We start from the raw sequence: 25331 nt of genomic DNA on the forward strand, positions 1-25331 counted from the left end.
CTGTCTTGTAAACAAAAGTAAATTCAGCACCCCTTGATCTGACATGCAGGGCTAACTGGTTGACACGAGGTACGTAGGGATATTTTCACACAAATTCTTAAAATGCTAAAAAAAAATAATAAAGAAAAAATCCAAGAGCAAAACAAGATAAGGGCAAATAACGTCCCCTTTGAGAATTTCCCTGTCTCAGATGGGATGACCAACTTTGAATCTTTCATCAGCACTTATATTGCAGTGCAGTGTATTTCAAATCTAAGACATTTGAGTGTAGAGTCAGTCACATGTAAGACATTGAAGGTTTAACATTTATGTTGGGGGCAAAAACACGAAGCTTGTTTTTCAGAGGTCTAAAACTAGCTGATGACATTCTTCCACCCGCAGAGCACACTTTTGAAAGAGCAACACGTAATGCTTCATAAGGCACAGCGTACACCAGACAAGTCAACGTTAACTCTGACCCATGTCAGTCCATGATTTTTCTAAAGGCTTTCCTTACACCTAGGAGGTGCCTTCCTAGTCTAGATATAGCCTACTTTGGACTAAAACTCCACCTTCTGCCCAAAGGTAGTCTCTAGACTCATGTAGTTCCTACAAAAGGAAAAAACCCCTTCCTCAAAAAAGCTGAAACCGTGTTTTCAGCTGAAATTGCACCCTACCATACACTCTCTAAAGTCAATACAGCGAAGTTCTAAATTTTGTCAGGATTTTGTTCCATAATATTCAACAGCAAGATCGCTGTGTGCGATTATAAATTCATCTCCATTTCAACTCAAAATGGTTCTCAATCCTAATGCTAATCTAAGCAGATTCTCTGCAAATCTAAGATAACCAAAACACAAAAAGTCAATGCAATGACATTCATAATGTTAGTCGTCTGTTGCTGTGCTACAGCTGTAGCATCTATTCTATCTGTAGGAGCAATATAGACTATAGCTTGTGAATGCCAAGAAAACATTCAATACATTTATAAAAAAAAACAATATGAAAACTTAAAATGCGAACCAGAACACTATAAACATGTGGGTTGTTTTAAAGCACAGATTTGTTCTGCTAAACCCAAGGAGGTCACCATGAAGCCCCGAAGATACAGTTGGGCTGCTGTGCACTCTGCAGTGCATCCATAAGAAAACATTGGACTGGAGCTGCATGGGAAGGTCACGGACTCCAGTGTTTCATCACTAAATATGCCTATTGTCTACATCAAAATCACTTGGCAGAATGATTAAACACAAAAAAAAATCTGAGTAAGAAAAACCATCAAGTTATGCATGAAAAATGAGATTATGGCATCAGAATGAAGGTCACTGCAAATATGCTGACCAGGAAATCACTTCAAAGTCAACTGCAGCAAATGTGGCTTGGAAAAAAATGTATTTTCTATTTAGGTTACATATCCACTTTTTGAACGTTTACACTCCAGAATTCAGGCTGAAAGGGCAGAGAGAGGGAGGGGACAAGTCGTAACAAGCACGTCTCATCTGGCAAAAAAATGAGCCCTTCTGTACGTTCAAGAAACAACTGCCACTTCATCCTGGACCACCATACACACACGTAAAAACAAGAGCGGAAAACTAAAGCAGCAATTAAGCCATGAGAGGATGGTCAGGCAGAGCAAAAGGCCATTGAAACAAATAAGTACAATAATTTTACACCAAAGACATGTAAAATGTGTAATATCTTAAAGCAAAACAGTAATGTCTCAGGCAATGTTTCCATTTTCTGTACCAACAAGGACTATCGGTGCACATGACTTGAACAGCTATGACTTCAGATTAGATTATCTCACGTCCTGTTAGCTGGCAAGAGTTTGGTAGCGTGTTAGGACAGAGTAGAAACAACCGAAAAAGATACTAAAATGGCAAAACCAAAGGAATACACTGAGTGTGCTGGGGAGCAGAGGGAACCTGCAGCCCAGCGTGATCCAAAGCCTCCAAAGCCAGAGGCTAAAGAAGGAGGTGGCTATTGCACCTTCACCAGCAAGCAACCGCTTGCTTGGCGCAAACACTGGCAAACAACTCCGACCCCTTTAGATGCCATCGGCACCTCCAGTGATGGCCACCACGATGCTGAGCCCAAGGCAGGAAAAGAGAGTTATTTTATTTTATATTTTTTTAAAATAAAAGCATCAGGAAACTAGATAGCAATCACATTTTTACATTACACTGACCATTACATTAAAAGTCTAAAAATAGTGTTTACATTTCTGGTCCAAAAAAACAGTTTCATGAAAAATTAAGTAAATTTCTCACTGACAAGCTGAAATACGTGAAAGCCTTCAGGAGCGCTGCACTATTGAGCTCCTGCATCTGAGAAGGTCAGGGTCACCCTCTGCTCGAGTGAGAACCCCAACCCTCGTCTCACGCCGGGAAGCAAACTGCGCAATTCAGCCTCTTGGTGTCGGTCCACGCTCCAGTTCTACATCCTACTTCAGTCCAGTAAAAACCAACGCTAGCAACAGCTGCTGCACAACCAACCCTAACTCTTCATGGAAAGTGATTTTCGAGATTTTTGTCTAAGTCACCACCGTCCCAGCTAAAGTGACAGACCCAACCTTTCGGTGCCAGCTCAGGACCCCTCAAGCCCACACCCCACCCCTCCACAGCAGCTCCCCCGGCCACCACGGCACTGCCCGGGCCACTCACGCTGATGGAAGTGAGGTCCCTTGCTGTCGCCAGCTCTTCTGCAGATGCTGCTTCTCTAGAGAAGCTGTTGAGCCCAGGCAAGAGGTTCCTTCTGGGATCGAGGATCTCCCCAGGGTGCCCGAGGATCTCTCCAGGGCACCCGCTGCTTCTCTTGCACCCTCACCCCAGAGGTCCACCCCCTCCCCTGCTCCTCCTCTTCCCTGACAGTTCATGCAGCTCATGGCATTCGACAGGGCTTTTTTCCTCTGCACAGGGAGCTCGTTAACCCTTTCCTTGAAACGACGGTAGGGCTGATTTTTCCATCTGAGGAATCCCCGTCGGTGCCTTTGCTCCCACCCCTACTGTCCTGAAGTCAACTGAAGACAGAGAAAACACACCCTCCATGCCTGGACCTGACACTTTCCACCTCCACTTTACCTGCTAGACAGCTGCTTCCAAAGTACCCCTTACTAGCAATGAAGTGACCTTTCACCACCTTCTCCACCATTACCTGTTCTTCCCAATATGCATCATTTTCCATCTCTAAAGTTGCTAGTATAAGACCAGTTTTACAAAGTTGTTATAATTTACCATATAATCTTCAGCTATCTAAAGGTTATTGCCACAGAAAATCAGTTGGCCCAGGCTTTCATCAGTGTTCAAAAAAAAATGACTACTCAAGTCTGCAAATTGAAATCTAACATCTAATTAGGAATCCTCTGATTAATCATTATTCTTTGCCACCTTGGATATTGCTTTGATAAATGAGGCTTAGGAGTCTTCTGAAGCCTTAATTACCAACATTGCAGATGGCTAAGAGTTGTACGCAGAGCTCTCCGGGTAGGTGGAGCAACGGGAGACATCTGTATTATCTGTGGCTCTGAACACACGCACACGGACCCAGGTCGCTCACCGTGACGGCAGCTCCACAAGCAACCGAGGTCCATGGCCCACGCAGCAGCTCACGTGCCCTCCACTCCTCGCGGAAGCTATCCAGTATCTGGGGCTACAAGACCAAGGGGGCACCTCGTATCACACTCAGGAGTCAAGGCCCCAACATCTAAAATTAGAAGAGACTCCTGTGGTCACCGTGTGAAGCATTAGAGCCTACGGAGATGTCTCCTAAGCCACCTACGGAGGTGGCATTTAGAGCACATCCGAAGGACTACATGCCTAAATGAAGCCAACAAGCCGTTGTGCCAAACGAAATAAACTTTTCCTTGTAGGGGAGGAGTGAGCAGAAGAACAATGTGATAAAGCACCGTGGAATAACAATGCAGAACAAGCAGTCATCCTCGTAAGGATTCAGGCCAGCAACTCCACTGAGCCATCAAATCTATTTCACTCCTTCGAGAAGACACAGCATGCGCTTCCAACCAGCCCGTGGTGCAGGGCGCCATGGCTTGCAGGCAATAAACCAGCAGACCCATCTCTGCACACGCCCCCTTCCTTCCAGCACCATAGGGAGCAGCTCCATCCGTAGCGATGAAGCTAACTGCACTGCTGAGCAGCTTCTGCTGCCTTTTTTTTTTCCCTAAAGAAGAGTTAATCTACCAGAAATCAGGGTTGCAGTCCATTGGGAAAGATGGAGCTTCACCAAGCTACAAACGCCAGCTTGCAACAGTTTACACAAAGATGAAATAAAGCTGCTTCCCCTCTTCACATGTGTCCTCCTGATTTCAGAAAGTCATGGTACCGTTTCCTGCATGGACATCCTCCTGTGTCTTGTGATGCTGACTTCAGCTTTTAAACACAGACTCCCAAATCGTTTGCATCCTCCCTCTCTCACCAGGTCAGCATCACCACAGCTGGCTGGCACAACCTACAACAGCAGCACCAACTTCCTGGCATCCCAGTCTTCAGTGGTGGAAAGACAGATATTGAACAACACAAACTATACCTACAAAAATTAAATTTTGCACGTAAACTCATCACCTGGCACATGCGAGTGTTTGGGTATCCGACAAAACCGTCTCTATATCCAGCATGAGAGATTGGCATCCAGCAAATCAGAAAATGCAATTTTGACCTCGAGGAGCGTTTGCCGACCGCAGGGTTTCACAGCATCATATTTGTCCTGGCCTGGTTTGCTAAACCTCTTGGAGAAGGCAAGTGCTCTCAAGTACCTTTCAAAATCAACCAGCTATCACTAGGTTTCATTTGGGAACATTTCTGCTCACAACAAGCAGTTGGACAAGAGGAACTCAAACTGATTTTGGGATCAAACTTTTGGAGAGCGAGATGGATCTGTTCAATAGATCAAGTACGCAAGCCTAACTACTCTTTCTACCCTATAAGTCAAAGAAATAAAAGCAACCTTATCTGTAGCTAATCTTTGCAAATTTCAGCGCGGCTTTCCTCGGAGCATCATCCTCTTCACATCCCGAGCGTGCAGACTGCAGCTTTTGGTGATGCACAGCGCCATAGCTCACAGCTCGCTATCTTTTTTCGTAGCAACCAGGTAGTACGAAGCACCTGGGAAAAATCTTTGACAAACCAGTCTCTGTTTAACATAATTTACCCCGAAAAACACTCCTGCAACTCTTGGTTTGACTTCACCAAGCGGAACAGAAGATAACCACAGCTGCCAAAGCCTTTGGCGAGTCTCATTTCTCTGCGGTCGGTGATTTGCAACCCGAGCAGATCTTACAGACTCAGGAGTTTTTCCAGGCAGTACAGCCCGTGTAGACACATGCATTTATCATCCAGGGATGAGAGTGTTGCAGAGGGTGTTTTACTCAGTGTAGAGATTATTTCAGATTGGATTCTCCAGCCCAACCTCACCTCGAAATGCAGCAAACCCATTTCCATGGTTTCTTGTCTGGAGATGACCAGATCTTGCAGAGTTATGAAACGCAGATATAAAGCTCCTCTGGCTGACTCCAAAACCAAAACATTGCTATCTTTTCCCTTTTATATCTTCAGATAATTTGTTGCACATATGAACAGCAAGAATCCGTGCTGGAAATCTGAAACATCCTCCAACATATAAAGAAGTATTTAGGCTGCAACCTAAAAGTTAGTCCTTCTAGCTTGGTGGGAAACTCGATCAAGCCTGAAGAATCCCCATTTAGGAGGCCAGACTAGAGCGAGGATTTTTCCCTGCTCGTTCTTCCCAAATTTTATGTATTTTTGGCTGATGAAGACAAAAAACTACCAAAACCACGTTCTGCAGCTGCAGCGCAGTCAAACACTGCAAGCTCACAAATAAACCTGCAAGAGGTTTGTGTAACCCAGAGCTAAGACACCCCAGCTTCCACAACACGCTACGCATTCGACAGTACTCACATCTCATCAAAATACATTTTTAAACTTTCAAATTACAAAATCTCAACACAAATTAAGAATGTTTACTCACACAGGTTACTTTCCGGTAAATTTGAGCAGCATTCTGGCATTCTGAGTAAGGGTATTCTGAGGTAGCCATTTCCAACATGCACATTCCAAAAGCATAGACATCCACAGATTCATCGTAGTGTTCCTCATACATTTCCGGGGCCATAAATTCTGGTGTACCTACACAGACACGCACAAAAACAATGTAAATTTTTGATCAGAGTCTAAATGGCTTTAACCACAATCTTTTTCACCTATAGAAGCGTGCCCGTTACAGCCGCGTAAGGGTGCACGTGAGACTATTTCAAAAGAAGTAACTAGAGTAAACTCGAGCATCTTCAAAGGAAGAAACCCAAAGTCAACACACACAATTACATACCCATGGCTCGCTGGTAATAACACAAGGGGGAAGAGGAAAGGGACAGAAAAAGTATCAAAATTTCAAAAATGAACAGGAGACAGACATGGCACATTGCCTGACCATACTAGAAGTCATAGAATCATAGAACAGTTTGGGTTGGAAGGGGCCTCAAAGATCATCCAGTTCCAACCCCCCTGCCATGGGCAGGGACACCCTCCACTACACCAGGTTGCCCAAAGCCTCATCCAACCTGGCCTTGAACACCTCCAGGGATGGGGCAGCCACAACTTCTCTGGGCAACCTGTTCCAGTGCCTCACCACCCTCAATGTAAAGAATTTCTTTCTTATATCTAACCTAAATCTGCCCTCTTTCAGTTTAAATCCGTTGTCCCTTGTCGTGTCACTACACTCCCTTGTAAAAAGCCCCTCTTCAGCTTTCTTGTAGGCCCCCTTTAGGTACTGGAAAGCTGTTATAAGATCACCGCGGAGCCTTCTCTTCTCCAGGCTGAACTTTGGAGACACCTCCAAGCAGGGACAACCATCACCCTCCCTGTCATCCAGTTCCCCTTGCAGAGCACTGTACCTGTTACATAAAGTCATGGAACGGTTTCTTTTTCTGGGTGGAGAGAGGGATCTGCACGGGCTCATGGAGGTGAAAAGCAGAAAAGAGACAAGAACCTTCAACTCTTGTTTCCATCAATGCAAATTTGCATGGTTTTTTTTTCCTCCAGAGATACCTAGCAACCACCTGGCAGACAGACAGCACTTTGAAAGCGAGGAGTATCGCAAATCCCCGGCAAAGTCACGCACGACGCATCAAACACAATTCTGCCACTGGTTTCGTGGGACGCATCACTGAGGCCACTCGCAGAAGAAGGTCCCACTCAACAGGGATTAGGGTGTCAGAAATCTGATGCAACCAGATAAACACTTAAGTGCAGCGCTGTACGTACTGCTTCGCCACGGGGAGCTGCGGCTTTGTGACGAGCAGCGACTTACAACGCCTGCAACGTCTGCACAAACTGCCCTGCAAAGCGTGGTCTTATAAAGCAAAAGGGAAAAAAAATTAACCCTATTTATTCCAGGAGCTGTACCTCCTAACGTAATTTATGCTTCGGAGGCAAGACTAACTCATTTCCTTTTTACGCTTAGAAAAGATGAAGGAAGAGAGATGAACGCAGTCATGTGTTGCAGGAGAGGAATGGAGCCACAAACACCAGGATGCCAAAAGGTGCACGAGAGGTCTCGGACCACGTGAAGGACCCTGGACACATTCTGCCTCATCCAGTGCAGCAGCAGCCGTCTCAGCACCCAAACTGCCCTGCAGAGCCTGGAGACTCCTTATAGGACATGGAGCAGTTGGAGAGGGTCCAGAGGAGGGCCACGAAGATGATAAGAGGGCTGGAGCACCTTTCCTATGAGGACAGGCTGAAAGAGTTGGGGCTGTTCAGCCTGGAGAAGAGGAGGCTCCGGGGTGACCTTATAGCGGTCTTCCAGTGCCTCAAGGGGGCCTACAAGAAAGATGGGGAGAGGCTGTTCAGGAGGGCCTGTTGTCATAGGACAAGGGGTAATGGTTTTAAAATAGAGGGAGGTAGATTCAGGTTGGATATTAGGAAAAAATTTTTTACCATGAGAGTTGTAGAACACTGGCACAGGTTGCCCAGAGAGGTGGTGGATGCTCCATCCCTGGAGACGTTCAAGGCCAGGTTGGATGAGGCCCTGAGCAACCTGATCTCGTTGGAGATATCCCTGTTTGTTGCAGGGGGGTTGGACTAGATGACCTTTGAAGGTCCCTTCCAGCCCTAACCATTCTATGATTCTATGATTTTTTTGTTATGGCATCTCTACATCAGCAGCAAAAGCACAACTCGAATTAAAGCAATATATACTGGGAAAAAATAATTCTTGTATACATCTGGGGATTTGATAGAAGGTTTTTTTTTTTTTCCCCATGGCAGCATAAACAACATCTCTCAAAATTAAGTGTCTGTCAGTAAAAACTCTGCTTTTGCACGTTTTCTGAAGTAGACTTGGCCTAACTCACAAAGCAAGCCTCAGCGCAAGCATTTCTGTAAAATTGATTTTGCAAAATTCAGGATGGATCTCTCCCCTTGTTTATATTTCTTCCACCTCAAAGACATTCCTCCAGCCTCTGTACATCAGCCGGACTCATGTCATGAAAGCTCAGCTCACTGCCTGCGCTTCGGGTTCTCCTCCCAGCCGCCGCACCGGCGGTGGCTGCTGCTCTGAAATGGTTAACGACGGCCAGAAAGGGGATGTTTTTCGGAGCTGCTACCTTGTTTCAGAAGGAACAAGACTCCCAGGCAGGAGTGAATCTCATGAATTATACAGCATTTAGAGCAAATCTGAAAAAGTGAAGGCGATAGTCTAAGAAGCAAACAAAATTCTTGACACCATTCCAAAATAGCACGAAAATGATGTTTTCCTTCCCTGCTCCTTGGGGATGGGAAGGAATAACACACAAGTGTTCTCAAACAAAACAGACCACCTAGATGGGAAGCCGTTCAGCATCTCAACTCCTCTTGGCAGAAGGAGCTTTGCCCTGGCTGGGCTCCCCGCCGAGATACACCGCAAGGTCAGACGAGCATCATCGACGGCACGATCACGGCGAGGGAAAAACGGGACCTCAGCCACGCTGACTTCATTCCCTTCAGACCGGTGTAAAATTGCAGCTACTAATATTCCTTTAAAGCTACTACATCTATGGAGGGAGCAGAATTACTCATCTCACCAGTGCTTCCAAGCCCTCCTAATTCTTTCCTTGGAGCAGCACTACTCATGGAAGACAAGCTCATTTATATTGCCAAAATGAATGCAAAGACCTTGCCAGCAACCTGCAGCCCTTTTCAGCATTGAACTACTTCTACACACGAGCGTGCTTTGACAGTGTTGTGGCAACAACTGATTTTACAAAAACTTGTATTGGTATTCCTGGTATTATTCCCAGTCCATGAAGAATTGCTATACTGTAAAAAAAAAAATTATGTGAAGAAATATTGACCCTCAACAGAAAAAAAAACCCAAACACTATGAGAATTTGAAAACCAGAGAAACTTGACAGATGTAAACCAACATGATTTCTCACCAAAATGCACAAGGTTAAGCAGACCCACAGCACCCAAGCACATATCCAAAATTTCTATCATTTTGACTTTAATACTGGCATCCCTAAGTGTTAAGGTTGATAATTTCATACAAATAATTGTAAAGAACTATAATCTCTGAAAACTTGAGATTCTAAAATAATTATTTAAGCAACTGCTGCTTGAAAGATAGGATGCTATTTTCAAAACTAGTAAGGTTGTTAACTTAAGGTTTTCCTAACTAGTGGTTGTTGCCATCAGTTTGCTAATTCTAATTACCCAGGATCTAATTTCCATTGATATAGCTTAAACTGAAACACAACTACGTGCCTGATAGCTTCTCCCACTTTCAGCATCATTTCTCAGGAATTTGCAGCTTCCTAAAACCATCATCTGATCTGAACAAGGGAGATTTACTACGGAAGCTTGGGTAAAAATAAGCACGAAACGTTTGAGAATTCAGGAAGAAATTACGTTTACACAGAAAACATTAAATGGAACTTTTGCAGGGAACCGACGTCCTTCGACAGCCTCCCAGTTCACACAAACCCAAATTCTCACGCTCCTCCAGTAGGCACCATCTACGGGCATCGGCTCCTGCAGATCCTGGTGGAAATTTCTTTTCATTTCCTACCTACTGATTTTCAATAAATTGCAGCTGTCCTTCCAGCGGAACTCTGCCAGGATGGCAGCGAGGCAGGGACGAGCTCTGCGGTTGCCTGCAGAAGCAGCCCGTTTTGCTGATGCCCCAGTAAACGGGGATAAGGTGTTCCAGCCAGCCCAGCTCCCCTGCGACCTCTCTGCAGAGCAGAGAAGCCCAGCATCCTTCCTCTTCCCTCTCCTCCCTCTTTTCTCCTCCCCCCTGGCAGGCTCTGAGCCTGCTCTCAGGAGGATGACACACACAAGCTGCTGAGAACCCTTCCTGCTCCTTTTGAAGGAGAGAGGAGAAGGATTTGTGGATACCAAGTAAGATTTCAATTAAAAAAAACAACCAAAAAAAAGCATTTTGCCATTGTGATCCAGAAGGAAGGAGAGGAGGAGGTCATGACATCTTTACCTACGGACTGAGATTTTCATAGTGCTATAAAGGGAACAGTCACAAACCCACTTTAATCTCTACTACCAACCTACAAGTTAAAAAAGCCACTCCTGCAAAATGTGAAAGGAAGACATTAAAAAGAAAAGCACCATACCAACAGAAGGAAGACAAGGAGAACGGGAGGATTACCTATTACGCTTTTGGCAAACGAAGCTCTCTTGAGGGTTGCCAGACCCAAGTCTCCTATTTTCACAGATCCAGTTGGTCCAGTAATAAAAATATTGTCACATTTTAAGTCTCTGTGAATTATTGGTGGAGTTCTTGTGTGCAAGAAAAGAAGACCCTTCAGGATTTGCCGACACCAGCTACGCAGGACTTTTGGTTTCATCACTTTAAATCTCTTCAGGTACCTAGAACGCAAACATACACAGCATACACAGCAGTGGGTATAAAGAAAATGAAGCATTATTAGAGATTCTGGGGGCCTTAACAGCTGAAACTCCATTCTAGATAAAAGCTCCTTATTAGATGCCATAATAGCAGCTCAGAAATATCACGAAATGGAAAGAAATAGATCTTTCCAAAGGAGGAATTAGAGCATTCATTTTTAGGGAGGAAGATAATAAGCATCTTTGGTGCAAATACAACCAAATATTTGCAAGCCTAATAGTACAGCAATTCACTCCATGCAGAGAACAGCTTTAGAATACGTTTTGTATCTTCAAATCAGAAGAATACTGAAGCTTAATTTTAACCACCAGCCTTTGACTTCTATACCATGCACCTGCATTTTTCTCCATTTACCTAAAACACTGATCGGGAAGGTACATTTTGGAAAAACGTAAAACCTGCTAACGCCCTGGCAGAGTAGCACACTGGATATACGCAGTGAAGAGCATCGCTCCCATCGGGGCAGAAAATCTGTTCCAGAATTCATGCCAACTGTTTTATATCAACCTTAACAAGCCTGTCAGTACCAAAAGCCATTAATTAATATTGTTTAGTAGGTAACTTGGAGCACCTTCCGCTTCAAAAAGAGATTCTACCATTCGAGTGCTGTTCTATCTGAAGTTTCTAACAAAATATGCAAATACAAGCACAAAAGCCATCACAGAAACACACCCTGACAAATCAAAACATCACAGGCAGAAGATGAAACACACCAGAGAACAACTTCTAGTTGCGTAACCAAAACAGGAGAGCAGGGAAAGAGAGGCAGGGGCCAAAATTCTTCCTGTCAAATCAATGCAGTTCAAACGCAGGGACAAACGACAGGCACCAGAGAACAGTTCAATTTTTTTTCTTTTATCTGGAGCTGCCTTTTTTCAGAAGACGAAAGTAGGATTTTTCTAAAAATTTCCATGGCTATTCTTAGCCTCCTCACCAGGAGCACAGTACTTACGTCTTCAGCGTTCCAGAGGTCATCAACTCGGTAACCAGCACGATGCATCTTTTGCCTTTCACACAGGATTCCCAGAAGTCATAAAATCTCACAATGTTTGGATGCTGCAGACCTTTCAACATTTCTGCTTCCTCTTTAAATCTCTGCCTCTCTACTTTTGTGAGTTTTCTGTCCTATCATCCAAAACAAGACATTATTAGTAGCGAACAGACAAAAATAAAAGAAAGGTACTACATTGCTGGGGTATTCTGAATTTTAGATGGGTTTTTTTTATGCTTGTATCAAGAGCAATTATAAAATCTTTTATGTAAGAGATGAGCAGCATGTATGAACTAGGGCACTCGCCTTAAATCCAGTGTCAAGAAGACAAAGACTCTCCTCCGAACAAAGGGACGTCTGTGCTACGCTGCGCTCCACGACAGCATTAATAGTTCAGGCAACGCGAACACGCGCGTGGCTTGATGGATCGACACCCAGTATTTACTTCTTGTTTTGGTTATCTGAGATCAACACAGGCAGGACTTCATTGCCAGGTATGAACGCCCTCACAGCTAAGTTGCCGCTGTCTTCTCCAGCCGTGGCCGCTCATCACCTCCCACGGCTGCTCCTGGGAAGCAGTGACCAGCAGGTCGGGTCCCCCAGGGACCACACTGGGCTGTACCGCCCTTCTCAATTCTCCAAGGACAAATTAAAACAATACCCCCCTCCAAAAAAAACCCAAACACAGAAATTTTTCCATTTGTTTGCTGTTCTGCCTGATTTTACAGACTTTTCTTTAAAGGTTGACAAAGGAAGGATTTAAAGTTGTCCTTCAGCCTTTTCTGTAGGCTGCATGGAAATACTCATTCTTTGAGATTAGAAACACGAGGAATGTCGTGTTCTACTACTCTGGTTTTCCTAGAGAAATTTAAGAATATTTACGTCCTCCCGGCTGTGACGTGACCCCACCAGGAGCCCATCTCCTTCCCGCAGGTCAGCAGAAGCCTACGGGGCTGCCTGGACCTCATGAACACCATGGAGACCCCTCCCGAGCAGCCCAGACACACGCTCTGTGGACCACGGGAAAGAGCAAAACGGGAGTTTCACCGAAAACCACACTGTCACCATCTGCCTGGTGTCCCCTGGCCAGCCGATGGGGCTGGGAGCACTTCTCTCTGCCACCCTAGAAATGAAGCTTTTTGGTTCTTTAAAAGGCACAATTGTGTAACAGCTCTTACTCAGACAAATGAAGGCTCACGAATCGCTAAGATTTAATTAGTTCAGATTTTAACCTCAGCCACTTTCCTTTTCTCGGATAACTTAGGCATGTTCATCACAGCAAATAGTGAATTAAACTGGCACCCGTGGGGGCCCATGCCCGGATCCCTGGGGGTGGCTGGGAGCACCCAGTGCCCAGTGGCGCCGCTGGGGCCGGGCTGGCAGCAGCACAGCGAACGCCAGCAGCCGAGAGCAAGGCAGGGTTTCTGCTGCTCTGCAGCAACTGTGGTTTTCCTAAGTTTAAAAAAAAAAAAAAGCAAAGGGAAAAAAAAAAAAAAAAGGCTGGCTGTCTAATGAGCCAGGACAGAAAAGCCTGAGAATTGCTTTCAAATCCATCACTTCTTCCCCTGCTGCTGAGTTTCCTCTTAATTTAAGCCCTGTAGAATAAATCAGACACACTGCTATTAGGGAGCAAAAGGAGCAAGTCCTTGTGTGAGACAGGAAGAGCGGAGTGTGGGCTGGCAGGGAAGGAAAAGGCGGTGACACAGATCCAGCAGGTTTTTTTAAAACCTTCTAATTAAAAAAAAAGTAATACCATACCCCCTGACTCTCATTTCCAGATTTCTAAGCACTGTGAGAAATTTTCCACTGCTACTTTAAGGGTAACTTTTCAAAATACCCTTCAGACACCGCAGACCATTACATTCCGTACGCTCCACCTGCTAGGAGCACCACAGCGTTTGGGCTGCTGTCCGAATCCAAAGTTCTAAGATGGCAAGCTGGGCAACTGCAAAGTGATTCTGGAAGACAAATATGTGTTTTATCTATAAAACACAGTGGAAAGGATCTGGATTCTTTTTTTTTGTCCATCAGAATGACAGCTGAGCATCTTTCTCAGGAGAAAGCCTGGCTCCAGTACCAACACTTGAGAGGAGAGGTGAGGGCAGGGACCACGTACAGGGCTTTGGGCAGAGCAGCCGCCCTGGCATGCCACGTTCCCCACCATGGAAGAGGTCTCTGGCACTGGAAGGGCTCAAATGACCTTTTCTAAATTCCTCCAGGCTGAACCTGACACACGAGTCACTGGCCAAAGCATGTTTCTGAAAGGGCTTTAACTGTTGAACTGTTTTCTGCTCTGATGCAGCAAACCCACCCATTTAACTGCGTGACTCACTCAGGGTTTAATCCAAACCCCAAAAAACCTTCACTGGTGTCACAGACGCTTATTCCCCATCATATAACCCACACAAGGCCAAACGTCCCTGTGCTGAAGGTAAAGGTGTAAGCCTGAAATAATCTTAGGATACCAAATTTTAAGATGAGGAAGAGGATTCTATGGAAAGGTCATGCCACAGAAAGCTAACCCATTTATCTGCATTTAGGGCATCACTTGGCATAACCCAAATTTATCGAAATTTAGGGGAAACACAGTGAGTTCATAGAATCATAGAATGGTTAGGGCTGGAAGGGACCTTCAAAGGTCATCTAGTCCAACCCCCCTGCAAGGAACAGGGATATCTCCAACTAGATCAGGTTGCTCAGGGCCTCGTCCAACCTGGCCTTGAACATCTCCAGGGATGGAGCATCCACCACCTCTCTGGGCAACCTGTGCCAGTGTTCTACAACTCTCATGGTAAAAAATTTTTTCCTAATATCCAACCTGAATCTACCTCCCTCTATTTTAAAACCATTACCCCTTGTCCTATCACAACAGGCCCTCCTGAACAGCCTCTCCCCATCTTTCTTGTAGGCCCCCTTGAGGTACTGGAAGACCGCTATAAGGTCACCCCGGAGCCTCCTCTTCTCCAGGCTGAACAGCCCCAACTCTTTCAGCCTGTCCAGATTCTCCAAAGAAGTCATCAACCATCAGGCTATCTGCAGCAGCAGACGTTCACAACCTCGTACAGCTGAAGGAGGAGACTCAGGGACGCCGAGTTACACGCAACGGCGACATCCCACCCAGTTGACAAACGAGCTCATCGCTCGGTCAGCTCCACTGTGCTTATGGCATTACTGCTGTTCTGAGCTTCCTCAAGACACGAGACCTGAACACTTGGAAAACGTTCTCCTCAATGTGATCTGGGAGATATCAGTATTAGCTTGCAGATACCGACACGCTTCCTCTCCTTTTAAGGCATTCCCGCTTCTTGGCTCTTTCCCTCCTCGCTGGGACACAAAGTCTTGGCTCAGGAGGCGACACTGCAATTCCGTTTGAAATAATTGAAACCTTCTCAAGTCTACTACTTAGCATTGAGGTTTCTAAAATAAACTTCAACCTTGAAAAGCCCACAGCAATCACACTGAGCTGGTGCAGCTTTTCCAGCCAAACTGAAGTTAAACAGAACCGAGCAAGAAGCGAGACAGCTGCTCGGTTTGCGCTACCGCTACGAAAGAATCCGTAAATTTAATTTCTTGCTCCATAGAATCATAGAATGGTTAGAGTCAGAAGGGACCTCAAAGATCTTCTAGTTCCAACCCCCTGCCATGGGCAGGGACACCCTCCACTACACCAGGTTGCCCAAAGCCTCATCCAACCTGGCCTTGAACACTTCCAGGGATGGGGCATCTACAACTACTCCGGGCAACCTGTGCCAGTGCCTCAACACCCTCTGAGGGAAAAATTTCTTCCTTAGATCTAATCTAAATCTCCCCTCTTTCAGTTTAAAGCCATTGCCCCTTGTCCTATCACTACACGCCCTTGTAAAAAGCCCCTCTCCAGCTTTCCTGTAGGCCCCCTTTAAGTACTGGAAGGGGGCCATCTTGACAAATAGTCAACTTAAAAGGCTTCAATACGGACTTTGTGGGCAGCACAGCTGGAATCACAGCGCCAGAGGGGAGCAGACACAGCAACAATGAGCTTTCTCACCTTCTGAGCTTTAGCTGTACCAGCTTTGAAAACACACACGTGCCACAAACTCATTACTGGCCCGTGATTTTACTGCAGCGCCGTAGCTAGAGCCGTGCCCAGCAGCGACGAAAGCACCAAGTCACAGAAAACACACGAGCAGACAGGAGATTGCATCAGCTGACAACACAGACTGGTTTTTCAGACTGATCCGTGGCCGGCTGCCTTGAACCTGCGTTGAGAATTTGACATTTTATTATCACAGCTACTCGGGGCTCCTGCGGGTAAGTGCTTATGGAGCGCTTCCACAGGGAGAAACCACAACCACGAGCAGCCGCGGTGCGGCTCGGGCACAGGAGCGCCCGTCCCACGGCCAGCCCCACTGGCTCGGGGCCCCACGACGTCACCCGTCATACTGGTAAAGGAGCATTAACTGGGGGGGCCAGACAACGTATCCTTCACTGTGAAGGGCAATCTAACAGATACCAAACGAGTGGCAAGAAGAGGTTAGAAATTGTCAGTTACCTTTTCTTCATTAGCTTTCCTGTTGCAAATCAGGTAAGTTTTAAGCATCAAACCACTGAAGGGTATTTGCTTCCCAGAAGGCCAACCGCGTCCTGGGCTGCATCAAGAGGAGCGTGGCCAGCAGGTCGAGGGAGGTGATTCTCCCCCTCTACTCTGCCCTTGTGAGACCTCACTTGGAGTATTGTGTCCAGTTCTGGAGTCCCCAACATAAGAAGGACATGGACCAGTTGGAGAGGGTCCAGAGGAGGGCCACGAAGATGATAAGAGGGCTGGAGCACCTTTCCTATGAGGACAGGCTGAAAGAGTTGGGGCTGTTCAGCCTGGAGAAGAGGAGGCTCCGGGGTGACCTTATAGCGGTCTTCCAGTACCTCAAGGGGGCCTACAAGAAAGATGGGGAGAGGCTGTTCAGGAGGGCCAGTTGTGATAGGACAAGGGGTAATGGTTTTAAAATAAAGGGAGGTAGGTTCAGGTTGGATATTAGGAAAAAATTTTTTACCATGAGAGTGGTAGAACACTGGAACAGGTTGCCCAGAGAGGTGGTGGATGCTCCATCCCTGGAGACGTTCAAGGCCAGGTTGGACGAGGCCCTGAGCAACCTGATCTAGTTGGAGATATCCCTGTTCCTTGCAGGGGGGTTGGACTAGATGACCTTTGAAGGTCCCTTCCAGCCCTAACCATTCTATGATTCTATGATTTTGGAATGAAGGAATCACTCCCAATTAGTACTTTACAGCCTCACTCTTGCTAAATTACACACCCGTTCAGAGAGGCTGGAGTAAAACCATGCTTGCAGCAAGGAGCTACATTAAAGCGAATTTCCTATCCACAAATTCCTGCTAACCCAACACACGTACGCTCCCTGCTTCTCCCTGCTCAGCGCAGGCAGGGCGAACAGATACCTCTCTTTGTTAATATAAAATTTAACCCTTCATTAAGTTCCTTAGTGGGGAACAACAGTAAAGACTGGAATTAGTAAGTAAGTGTGTTAACAAAATGAAAGGGAAAGCGTACGAATTAAATTTCTGGAACGACACCCAAATTAACAGCAGGAACATGTTCCGTTAGTCATCCCCAAGCATCATTTCCTCCAGGTTGTAACATATGGGCGCTGACTAAGACTTTGAAAGTTACACAAGCAAGAGACCGGCTTTCACCTGGCTTTAGAAGATTTCTAAGAAAGGTTAAAACTGAAGTCAAGTTTCTTGCCTACTTACTTGCAAAGGGCTAACAGATTTGGGAATAAAATACATTCTCACCCCATGAGGAAAGGAGATCAAATGAAAGAAACAAAAATAAGAGATTATTTTTCACACAGCAATGCCTATAACCATGTAAGAGCAGGGTTTGAAGCACAGCTGTTACCAAACTGGAAAGTTGTGCTGCTTTCCAGTTTCACTGCATTTCTTTACGTTCCTTTAAAGTCTTGGATTTTCAGTAATGTTACAAAAAAAAATTAAACTACTTTAAACACTTTGTAAGTGGCAATGAGTTAAGAATAAACTCACACTTGCTACGGACTGAGCCTGGGCTACAGTGCTGCTGGTTTCAGATAGTCAACTGAAGTTCTCCCGTTGAAGACCCTTTGCTATTTTGAGAGATCCCTCCCCAGCCCCAACAGGTTCGAGCTGCCCGTCGGTTTGTTACGGCCTTACTAAGGACATCTGAAAGCCTTCTCCTCCTCTGCCCACGTTTGTACCAGCACGTCTCCTTTTCTGACACACAACTTTGATATCTTACCTAGACTTCTTGGCCTAAGGGCCTCCACTTCTGCGTCCAGCTAGTCTATAAATATTGGGGTTTGGTTTGTTGGGGTGTTTTTTAAATGTTTGAACTTACATAGCTGTATTTCCTGATGGTTATTTAATTTTGCCTAACAGGGTAAATCCTCATTTTGGAAGAGATTAACGTCAGGCTGGTGAAGCAAGTAGGAGCAGTAGGTCAGCCCATGAGGGAAGGGCTCACCTCTGTCATGCTGAAGCTATAACCTCTCTCATCCTCATTAGTGATAACGAAAAGGAAACTGAAGAGGTGCTTCTGACACAGGAACAGAATTCAAATCTCAATTGGCAGAACGAACATCTGTTCATATCATTACATTTTCACATCTGTGTGCCAAATCTGTACGTTTGCTCAGGAACCGCAACCACTCTTCTAATCAGAGATCGTCTTGAGATACGGAATCAGCAGCAGAATCCATTGACAGCTTTCTCCTACGTAGCTGTCGACTGGTTTATTGTGGATTTATGGACAGAAGTGCAGTTCGGGTCTGCCCTACGGTCATGGGTTCAACAGTGCGACACCCATCCCAGTGGGAACAGGCATCTGCCTTCCCAGACACCCTGCAGCGTAGGCCAAGCACCTGCTTTGCTCCGACAGTGAACTTAGAACGTTACCTGCATATGACTATTAATTCATTAAATTCTGTATTGTCAGTACAGCCTCTTCAGGGAAATGTCCCAGTTTTCCAAAGGTTTTCAAATTTTCAAAATTCAAAGGCCTTTAGAAATGAAGATGAAAAATAACACGGTTTAGAAGACAAAAATAAAAACCATTTCTGTATCTAAAATGAAAATTCTACTCATTTAGTGCAATCACCTTTTGCATTTTGCATTAAGACTTGCCTAATCCACTATCAGAGGAAGCCAGGATTTCTCCCAAAGACAACTGGGAGCAAAAGCAGGCTCAGACACACAGCAGTTGGGACTGTGAAGAGCTTGACATATAACTGAAGTAGCTGCTCCCATGTACCACCTCTGTGCCTTTATTATTATTATGCCTATGCTATAAATTTTTAATAGCATTCAGAACCTTTTATTCCCACACCCGGTACATTCAATTATAAGCACATGTCATTTAAAGCAATTCTAAAGGAGAAAATCTCCTTTCTGTGAACAAACAGCAGATGCCATTAGACAACTTGCAAATCAGGAAAAAAAAAAAATTTACAGCTTCATTACACATCAGCGTTCAGCCAACATTCTTCTTCACTAAGTCAGCCCCGGCGAAGTTACAGCCTGCTATTTGTTAGCCGTGCTCGTGAAGCACAGTGAGGTTTCTCAGTGGTGACTCGTTTCCCAAATGCAGAAGGAGCAGCCCTTGCCCCCGAGGATGCTCACGATTCAATGAAGAGGAGCTATGGAACAGGCTGAGAAAGATCTACTTATTTGCCTGAGTCATTGCCAGAAATCCATAGAAAATTAGGAGTTGAATTCGGATCTTTGCGGCTAAATCTGGCACTGTAGAAAAAGTTGAGCTTGCTTATTTGCTGCAACTTTTCAAATTGCTTAAGGGACATGTCAGAGTCTTATGGCAGTGGAATGATGAGATTCACATCTTCTACTGGGCGTCAGAACTTAAAAAACTCATCCCACAAGGTGCAGGAGGAAGGAGAACAAACCTCTCGAATCAGAAACCTCAATGCAAGAGCCACGAAAACACCTAAGAAACCCAACACCATGGGCAGGGACCATGTTTTACAGATTAAAACCTCCCAACACAACTGCCCTACGATAACCTATGGTTAAACAAAAAAGTTCTGTCAAAAGCAATTAATTCAATTGCAGGTAGCACCCCATTAACTCCCTCAATTACCAGTGCTTCACAGGTCCCACATAAGCTTGCAATTTTAGATTAAATACCAGAAACAGTTCAGGCTTTTTCAAAGAAAACTGTGAAATCAAGATGTGAAAAAAGGTGGACCAACCTTGTGACACCAGATCTCCTCTGCTCACACAGCAAGAAAAAAAAATCAAACCACCAAAATAAAACATTTTAGATATGTCATGGGAGTTTGGTATTTTCTGGAATTCCCTTCTGAACTTAGTGTCCATTAAAGTTTATGCAACAGTTCTAAAATGCATTTTGCTTCACTTACTTCGTGTCATCTATAAACACAGCGTTCGGGCATGTAAAATGTCTAACACTGCGAGACACAACGTCTCAATCAGATGCAGCCAAGCACCAACATGCCTGTGATCCTGGTCCCGTGTCCCACCGCCGTGGGCTCCTACTGCTGTCTCCATCTCTAAGGGGTTTGGGAGAGCACGAGCTGCAGGCTGGGAGACTCAGGAAGACACCTCCAAGCACAAGGGCTGATGCCTTTGCAATTTGAACCACTGAGGTTACAAATTATCCGTGTTTCAGTGCCGGGCTCCTCTATGCAACGCAGCCAGACAGAGGAAGAGGTGGCTCCAGCCATCTCTTGGCGGCTTGGTCCTTCTGGCCTGGGCCATGGCAGGAGGGGAAAGAGAGATTTCAGTGCTGCTGCCTAAAAAATCATCATCAGGGAGGTGCCAGCACGTGGAAGGAAGGGAAGTGATGCCACTGCCCTCAGAAGTGTTGCCTTTCCTAGAAAAGGGGAGCCCGACGGGGAGCCCCGGCCAGAACAGCACTCCACCTTCCTCAGCCTCCCACGATCATAGAATCATAGAATGGTTAGGGCTGGAAGGGACCTTCAAAGGTCATCTAGTCCAACGCCCCTGCAAGGAACAGGGATATCTCCAACTAGATCAGGTTGCTCAGGGCCTCGTCCAACCTGGCCTTGAACGTCTCCAGGGATGGAGCATCCACCACCTCTCTGGGCAACCTGTGCCAGTGTTCTACAACTCTTATGGTAAAAAACTTTTTCCTAATATCCAATCTGAATCTACCTCCCTCTATTTTAAAACCATTACCCCTTGTCCTATCACAACAGGCCCTCCTGAACAGCCTCTCCCCATCTTTCTTGTAGGCCCCCTTGAGGTACTGGAAGACCACTATAAGGTCACCCCGGAGCCTCCTCTTCTCCAGATGATGAACTGAAAACGTTGCTATTTACCCCACGTTACCCTTCAGCGTGTAAATGTTAAATCTCACCCGGCCGATAAGCTTTGCCAGCCAAAATTAACCCAGCGTGAAGAATTTGCAGAACACAGCAAGTTTTATTTAGCTTTGCCCTGGCAAAATTCATCTGAGTGTGTCTGTCTCGCATCGCGTTCAATCCCCCCCAACAGGCAAATTTCATTTTCATCCCATTATTGCCACCATTTCCCATCCTGCCATACAACTCAGCAATTCCATACTTCAGTTTGTAAAACACTCTTAGAGTGAAGTATTCTCACCAGTGAATTATGATAATCCACCAGTAACCCTAAGCAGAGAACAGGATGCTCAGTTACAGTCACGAACACTCAGAAATAATGGTTTTATTTATAAAATAAAGGTTTTACTGTAACCTGAGTGCAGTCACATAACATCTACCTTCCAGCATCATAGCTGTTTTGAATGCTGAAATCTGTCAAAATGGTAAATCTGCTAAGACCCAACAGAAATGTTTGCACAGCTTTGCAGTTCCAGTAAAACACTTTGTAAATGATTAAAATCTTCTTTGCAGCAGCAGCAGCAAAGGTGAGCACTAGATAAACGAGGTTCATTTCTGTCCACTTATAAATGGAAGAACATAAATATGACATTTATATAACAACTTTCAAATATTTCCACTTGGTATTACTTTATCGTTCATAAAATATGCTAATTCAGGAAAGTCACTTAAACCAAACCATTCCCTTTGGAACTTTTATTGAAGCAGAAATGCAGTAACAGGAAATATATCATCATGTTTATAATGGAGATCATTCAAGTCAGAACATTATTTTCTGCCTCCAAAACTAAACGCTTGAACTGTGTTGGATTCGCTCATCAACCACAGGTTCCACAGCCTTACCAGTCCTAGAAGATACCAACTGAACAGGCCCTGCAGACTCAGGCTCTAATTACAGACTGAGTACATTTGTTTTAGAAAACTACTTCAAAAATGTTCAAATTAGTAGAAAAAAACACAAACTCAAAACACCCCAAGACAAACCAGACAGTTGGACTAACAGCCCTGCTTGTAGTAGGCGGTAGAAAGATTTTCAGAGTTCTTCAAGTCATGGCTCTTACACAGCCATGAATACAACTTTAATTTGATCACTCTTCTCACCAAAATCACCTCGTGCCTCGTAAAAGCAGAGTTAAAAGCCATTTCTCACTTGCTCCTGTCCATCTAACGCAGCAGAGCCTAGGCGAGCCCAGGAGAGCACCGAGAGCATCAGGAGGTCCCCTTGGTCTCACTGGCCGGAGCAGCTGCTGCTGCCATGAGCTCTCCATGCAGGAGAACACCTCGGACCTTCTGACTCTTATCACCACAATGACTGCAGCCCAGACGTATGGACATTTAGCTGGACATATTTCATTTTCTTCCCAGAGAAGAGCTGGGAACAAGCCAGGCGAGCAAGGAAAACTTGCCCAGGCAGCCTTCAAGGTAAGTTCAGCACCTCCTAACTTTTCACGTCTTTGATTTCACAAAAGGAGTAAGACTGAACGAGTGCATGCGTGTCTCTGTACACACACGCTGAACTCAATTATATTGAGGGAAGGGAAAAGAAAATAACTAGAGGACAGAAAAGTGATGGGTTTTTGCACAGACCTTCATTTAAACTGGCTTAATGGGTCCTGGAGAAAAACTTTTTCAGCTCTCCCCTCACATTGTGGCCTGCTGAGCCACCTACACCTGGACATTTAACTCTTCAGTGCCTGTTTCGCATCTCTAGGACACAAAAAACCTGATGAGGAGTTCCTGGGTACACCCTGGAGATCTATGGATAAGCAGCACGATACCAATAGTATCATGAACTCTTCCTCCTGCCAACTGGCTTGTGTTCTTTGCTAGGCACCTTCTGGGGGAAGAGAACACGGGAAAGCAGTCCTTTAACACGACCTGCTCTTTTTTGTTCCAAAAAAAGAAAATCCTTGCACAGGGCCATACTATTGCCAACACCCAACTTAAACTCCTGCACCTGGAAACTGGAGAGTCTTGGAGGCCTCGGAGCTGCCCCAGGAACACTCTGCTCTCGTTCCAGCCCTGCTCCACAGCACACTGCACCCAAGGGAGGACCCACTGCTTGCTGCTGCTGGAAACAAGATTCAAAGGAAAAGAGATGTGGGAAGCATATAGTGCAACGACGAAGGAGAAAGTCCATAGGGCACCTTTCCTGCCATAACACCTCAGAGGCTGGAAATAGTGCCTGCAACACTCTTGGGAAGCAGGGACAGGGATCTTTCACTGCCAAAAAGAGACTTTGCAGATTGGGGTACACCAGCTCCTGAACACTCACACAGCAATTAATCTGGGGTTTGGAAGTGTCTTACTGGGGAGCCTTTTCTAAATGCTGGAAAGAGTTGTCACTTCTCGTGCGTTCCTAACGCCACGTGACAACCTGCTAGAAAACACTCAAAGGCCAACGCCGCGCTCCTGGACAGGATACATCCATTTGCATCTCCCATGGCGGCTGGGAACTGAGCTGAAAGCATCACATTTGTAACAAAACATTTCCTTTTTCTTTTTCTTTCTTTTCCCTCCTGCAAAGCTTGCCGTTCTATAGCCCTGCCCAAAAGAATAACACCAGCTTGTCAGCTAAAATATACTAACAGCTAAAAATTTAACTTCCCATCCCTTGAACAGCACAGCATAAAAGGGTAACATCAACATGGGTTTATGAGAAACAGATCTCGGCCACTTTCCAATGAGATTATATGTTTGGTTTGATAAAGATAATAGCATTCACACCATAAACTCAGATTTCTGCAATGCATTTACTTCACATTAAGGAAGAATAAGAATGAAACAGGAAATACCCATTTCATAAATTGATTAAAATTAGGTAGCGATCAGTCACAAGATACAAGTTACACATAAAAAAATACACATCCTTGATGATTTTCAAGAGGTTCTGCAGGGCTTAAGTTTTGTTCTAACAAAATTATTTGTGTTTTTTAAAGAACTGCGAAAAAAAGCCCACCCTTACTAATAAATTCTACACTTGGAAACGGGTTAGGTGAGTGTTGAAGCACAAAGACAACAGGTCACAAACAGTGAGACGCTTGTGTAAGCCGGGCACGAGCAGCCGAACACCACGGGGCTGGGCTGGGCGGGCAGGAGGTTGTGTAACTGGGACCAGTAGAGACCCGCCGGCGCAGGGGCTGCAGCGCCAGCCTTGCTGAGCACCGGTCCTGGGCCAGGCTTAGGGAAGCCAGCACAGCTGAGCACGGCCAGCTGGGCAGCAGGAACAGGAGGGCAAAGCAAGAAGAGTCTGCTCTATTCTCTTGCTGCAAAGAGCATCTCCTGGTGCAGAGCACGCTTTGCAACACGCCCCTTCGCGTGGACCCAGTTTTAAGGACGGGCCATAAGAATCACTCATGAGTTGGGCCATGCTGGCCGTGGCTAAGGAGTTCAGTCTGCACAGTTTATCTGAAAGGGGTAAGGGATTAACAGAGATTCGTCCAAGAAACTCTTATGAACCAAGGAACATCAGAGATTCGAGGAGATGATCACACTTTCTGACTCGAAGCCTGTGACATAGTTATGTTACAGCCACAGTTATGTTACAGCACACATGCCCTTGGCTAAGGTCCCAGAACACCAATTCAAACGCTGGTTATCTAATGCAAACAAGATAGTTCAGATCTTGGCTAGACAAGACCTAAGAAAACATGAAGTCAGCAGCACCAAATCTAAACAAATACGAGCGATGCTTAGTGATAGGGGTTCCTGCAGCCCATCATGACAAGAGTTTGAAAACTGGATAAGCAAAAAAAAACCCAGCCAAAACAAAGGCCCTATCTTGCACTGGCTGATTCACAACTTGTGGGCATACATACATCTCCTAGAAGTCAGCAGCAGTTCAGACCCCTTGATCACAGCTGTTTAATAAGCTAAAATCTCCAGCCTACAGAATCAAGGATTTTATTACGTGATACAAAGAATGTTCCATATACTGTGTGTAACAAACAGAATCAGACATTCAGAGACTCTACAGAAAACAGTATTAATCAGAAAACTATGAGGACAAAACACTATGTATAATTTTATGAAAGATTTCAAGA

The 25331-nt window shown here is 45.3% G+C and overlaps 1 protein-coding gene across 2 annotated transcripts in view; it reads right to left on the reverse strand.

Moving 5' to 3' along the window:
- The window catches only part of LOC147528024 (serine/threonine-protein kinase WNK2-like), a 121119-nt gene that overhangs the window by 66682 nt on the left and 29106 nt on the right, over positions 1–25331 (reverse strand). For both annotated transcript variants that reach the window (XM_086619203.1, XM_086619202.1), the window contains exons 2-4: positions 11864–12036; positions 10651–10871; positions 5980–6137 (exon numbers count right to left, since the gene is read on the reverse strand). In XM_086619203.1, coding sequence (XP_086475329.1) covers positions 5980–6137; positions 10651–10871; positions 11864–12036 — 552 coding nt within the window. The remainder of the gene's footprint in view (positions 1–5979; positions 6138–10650; positions 10872–11863; positions 12037–25331) is intronic.

This window comes from Tauraco erythrolophus, chromosome 12 (assembly GCF_009769465.1).
Source record: "Tauraco erythrolophus isolate bTauEry1 chromosome 12, bTauEry1.pri, whole genome shotgun sequence".
NCBI lineage: Eukaryota > Metazoa > Chordata > Aves > Musophagiformes > Musophagidae > Tauraco > Tauraco erythrolophus.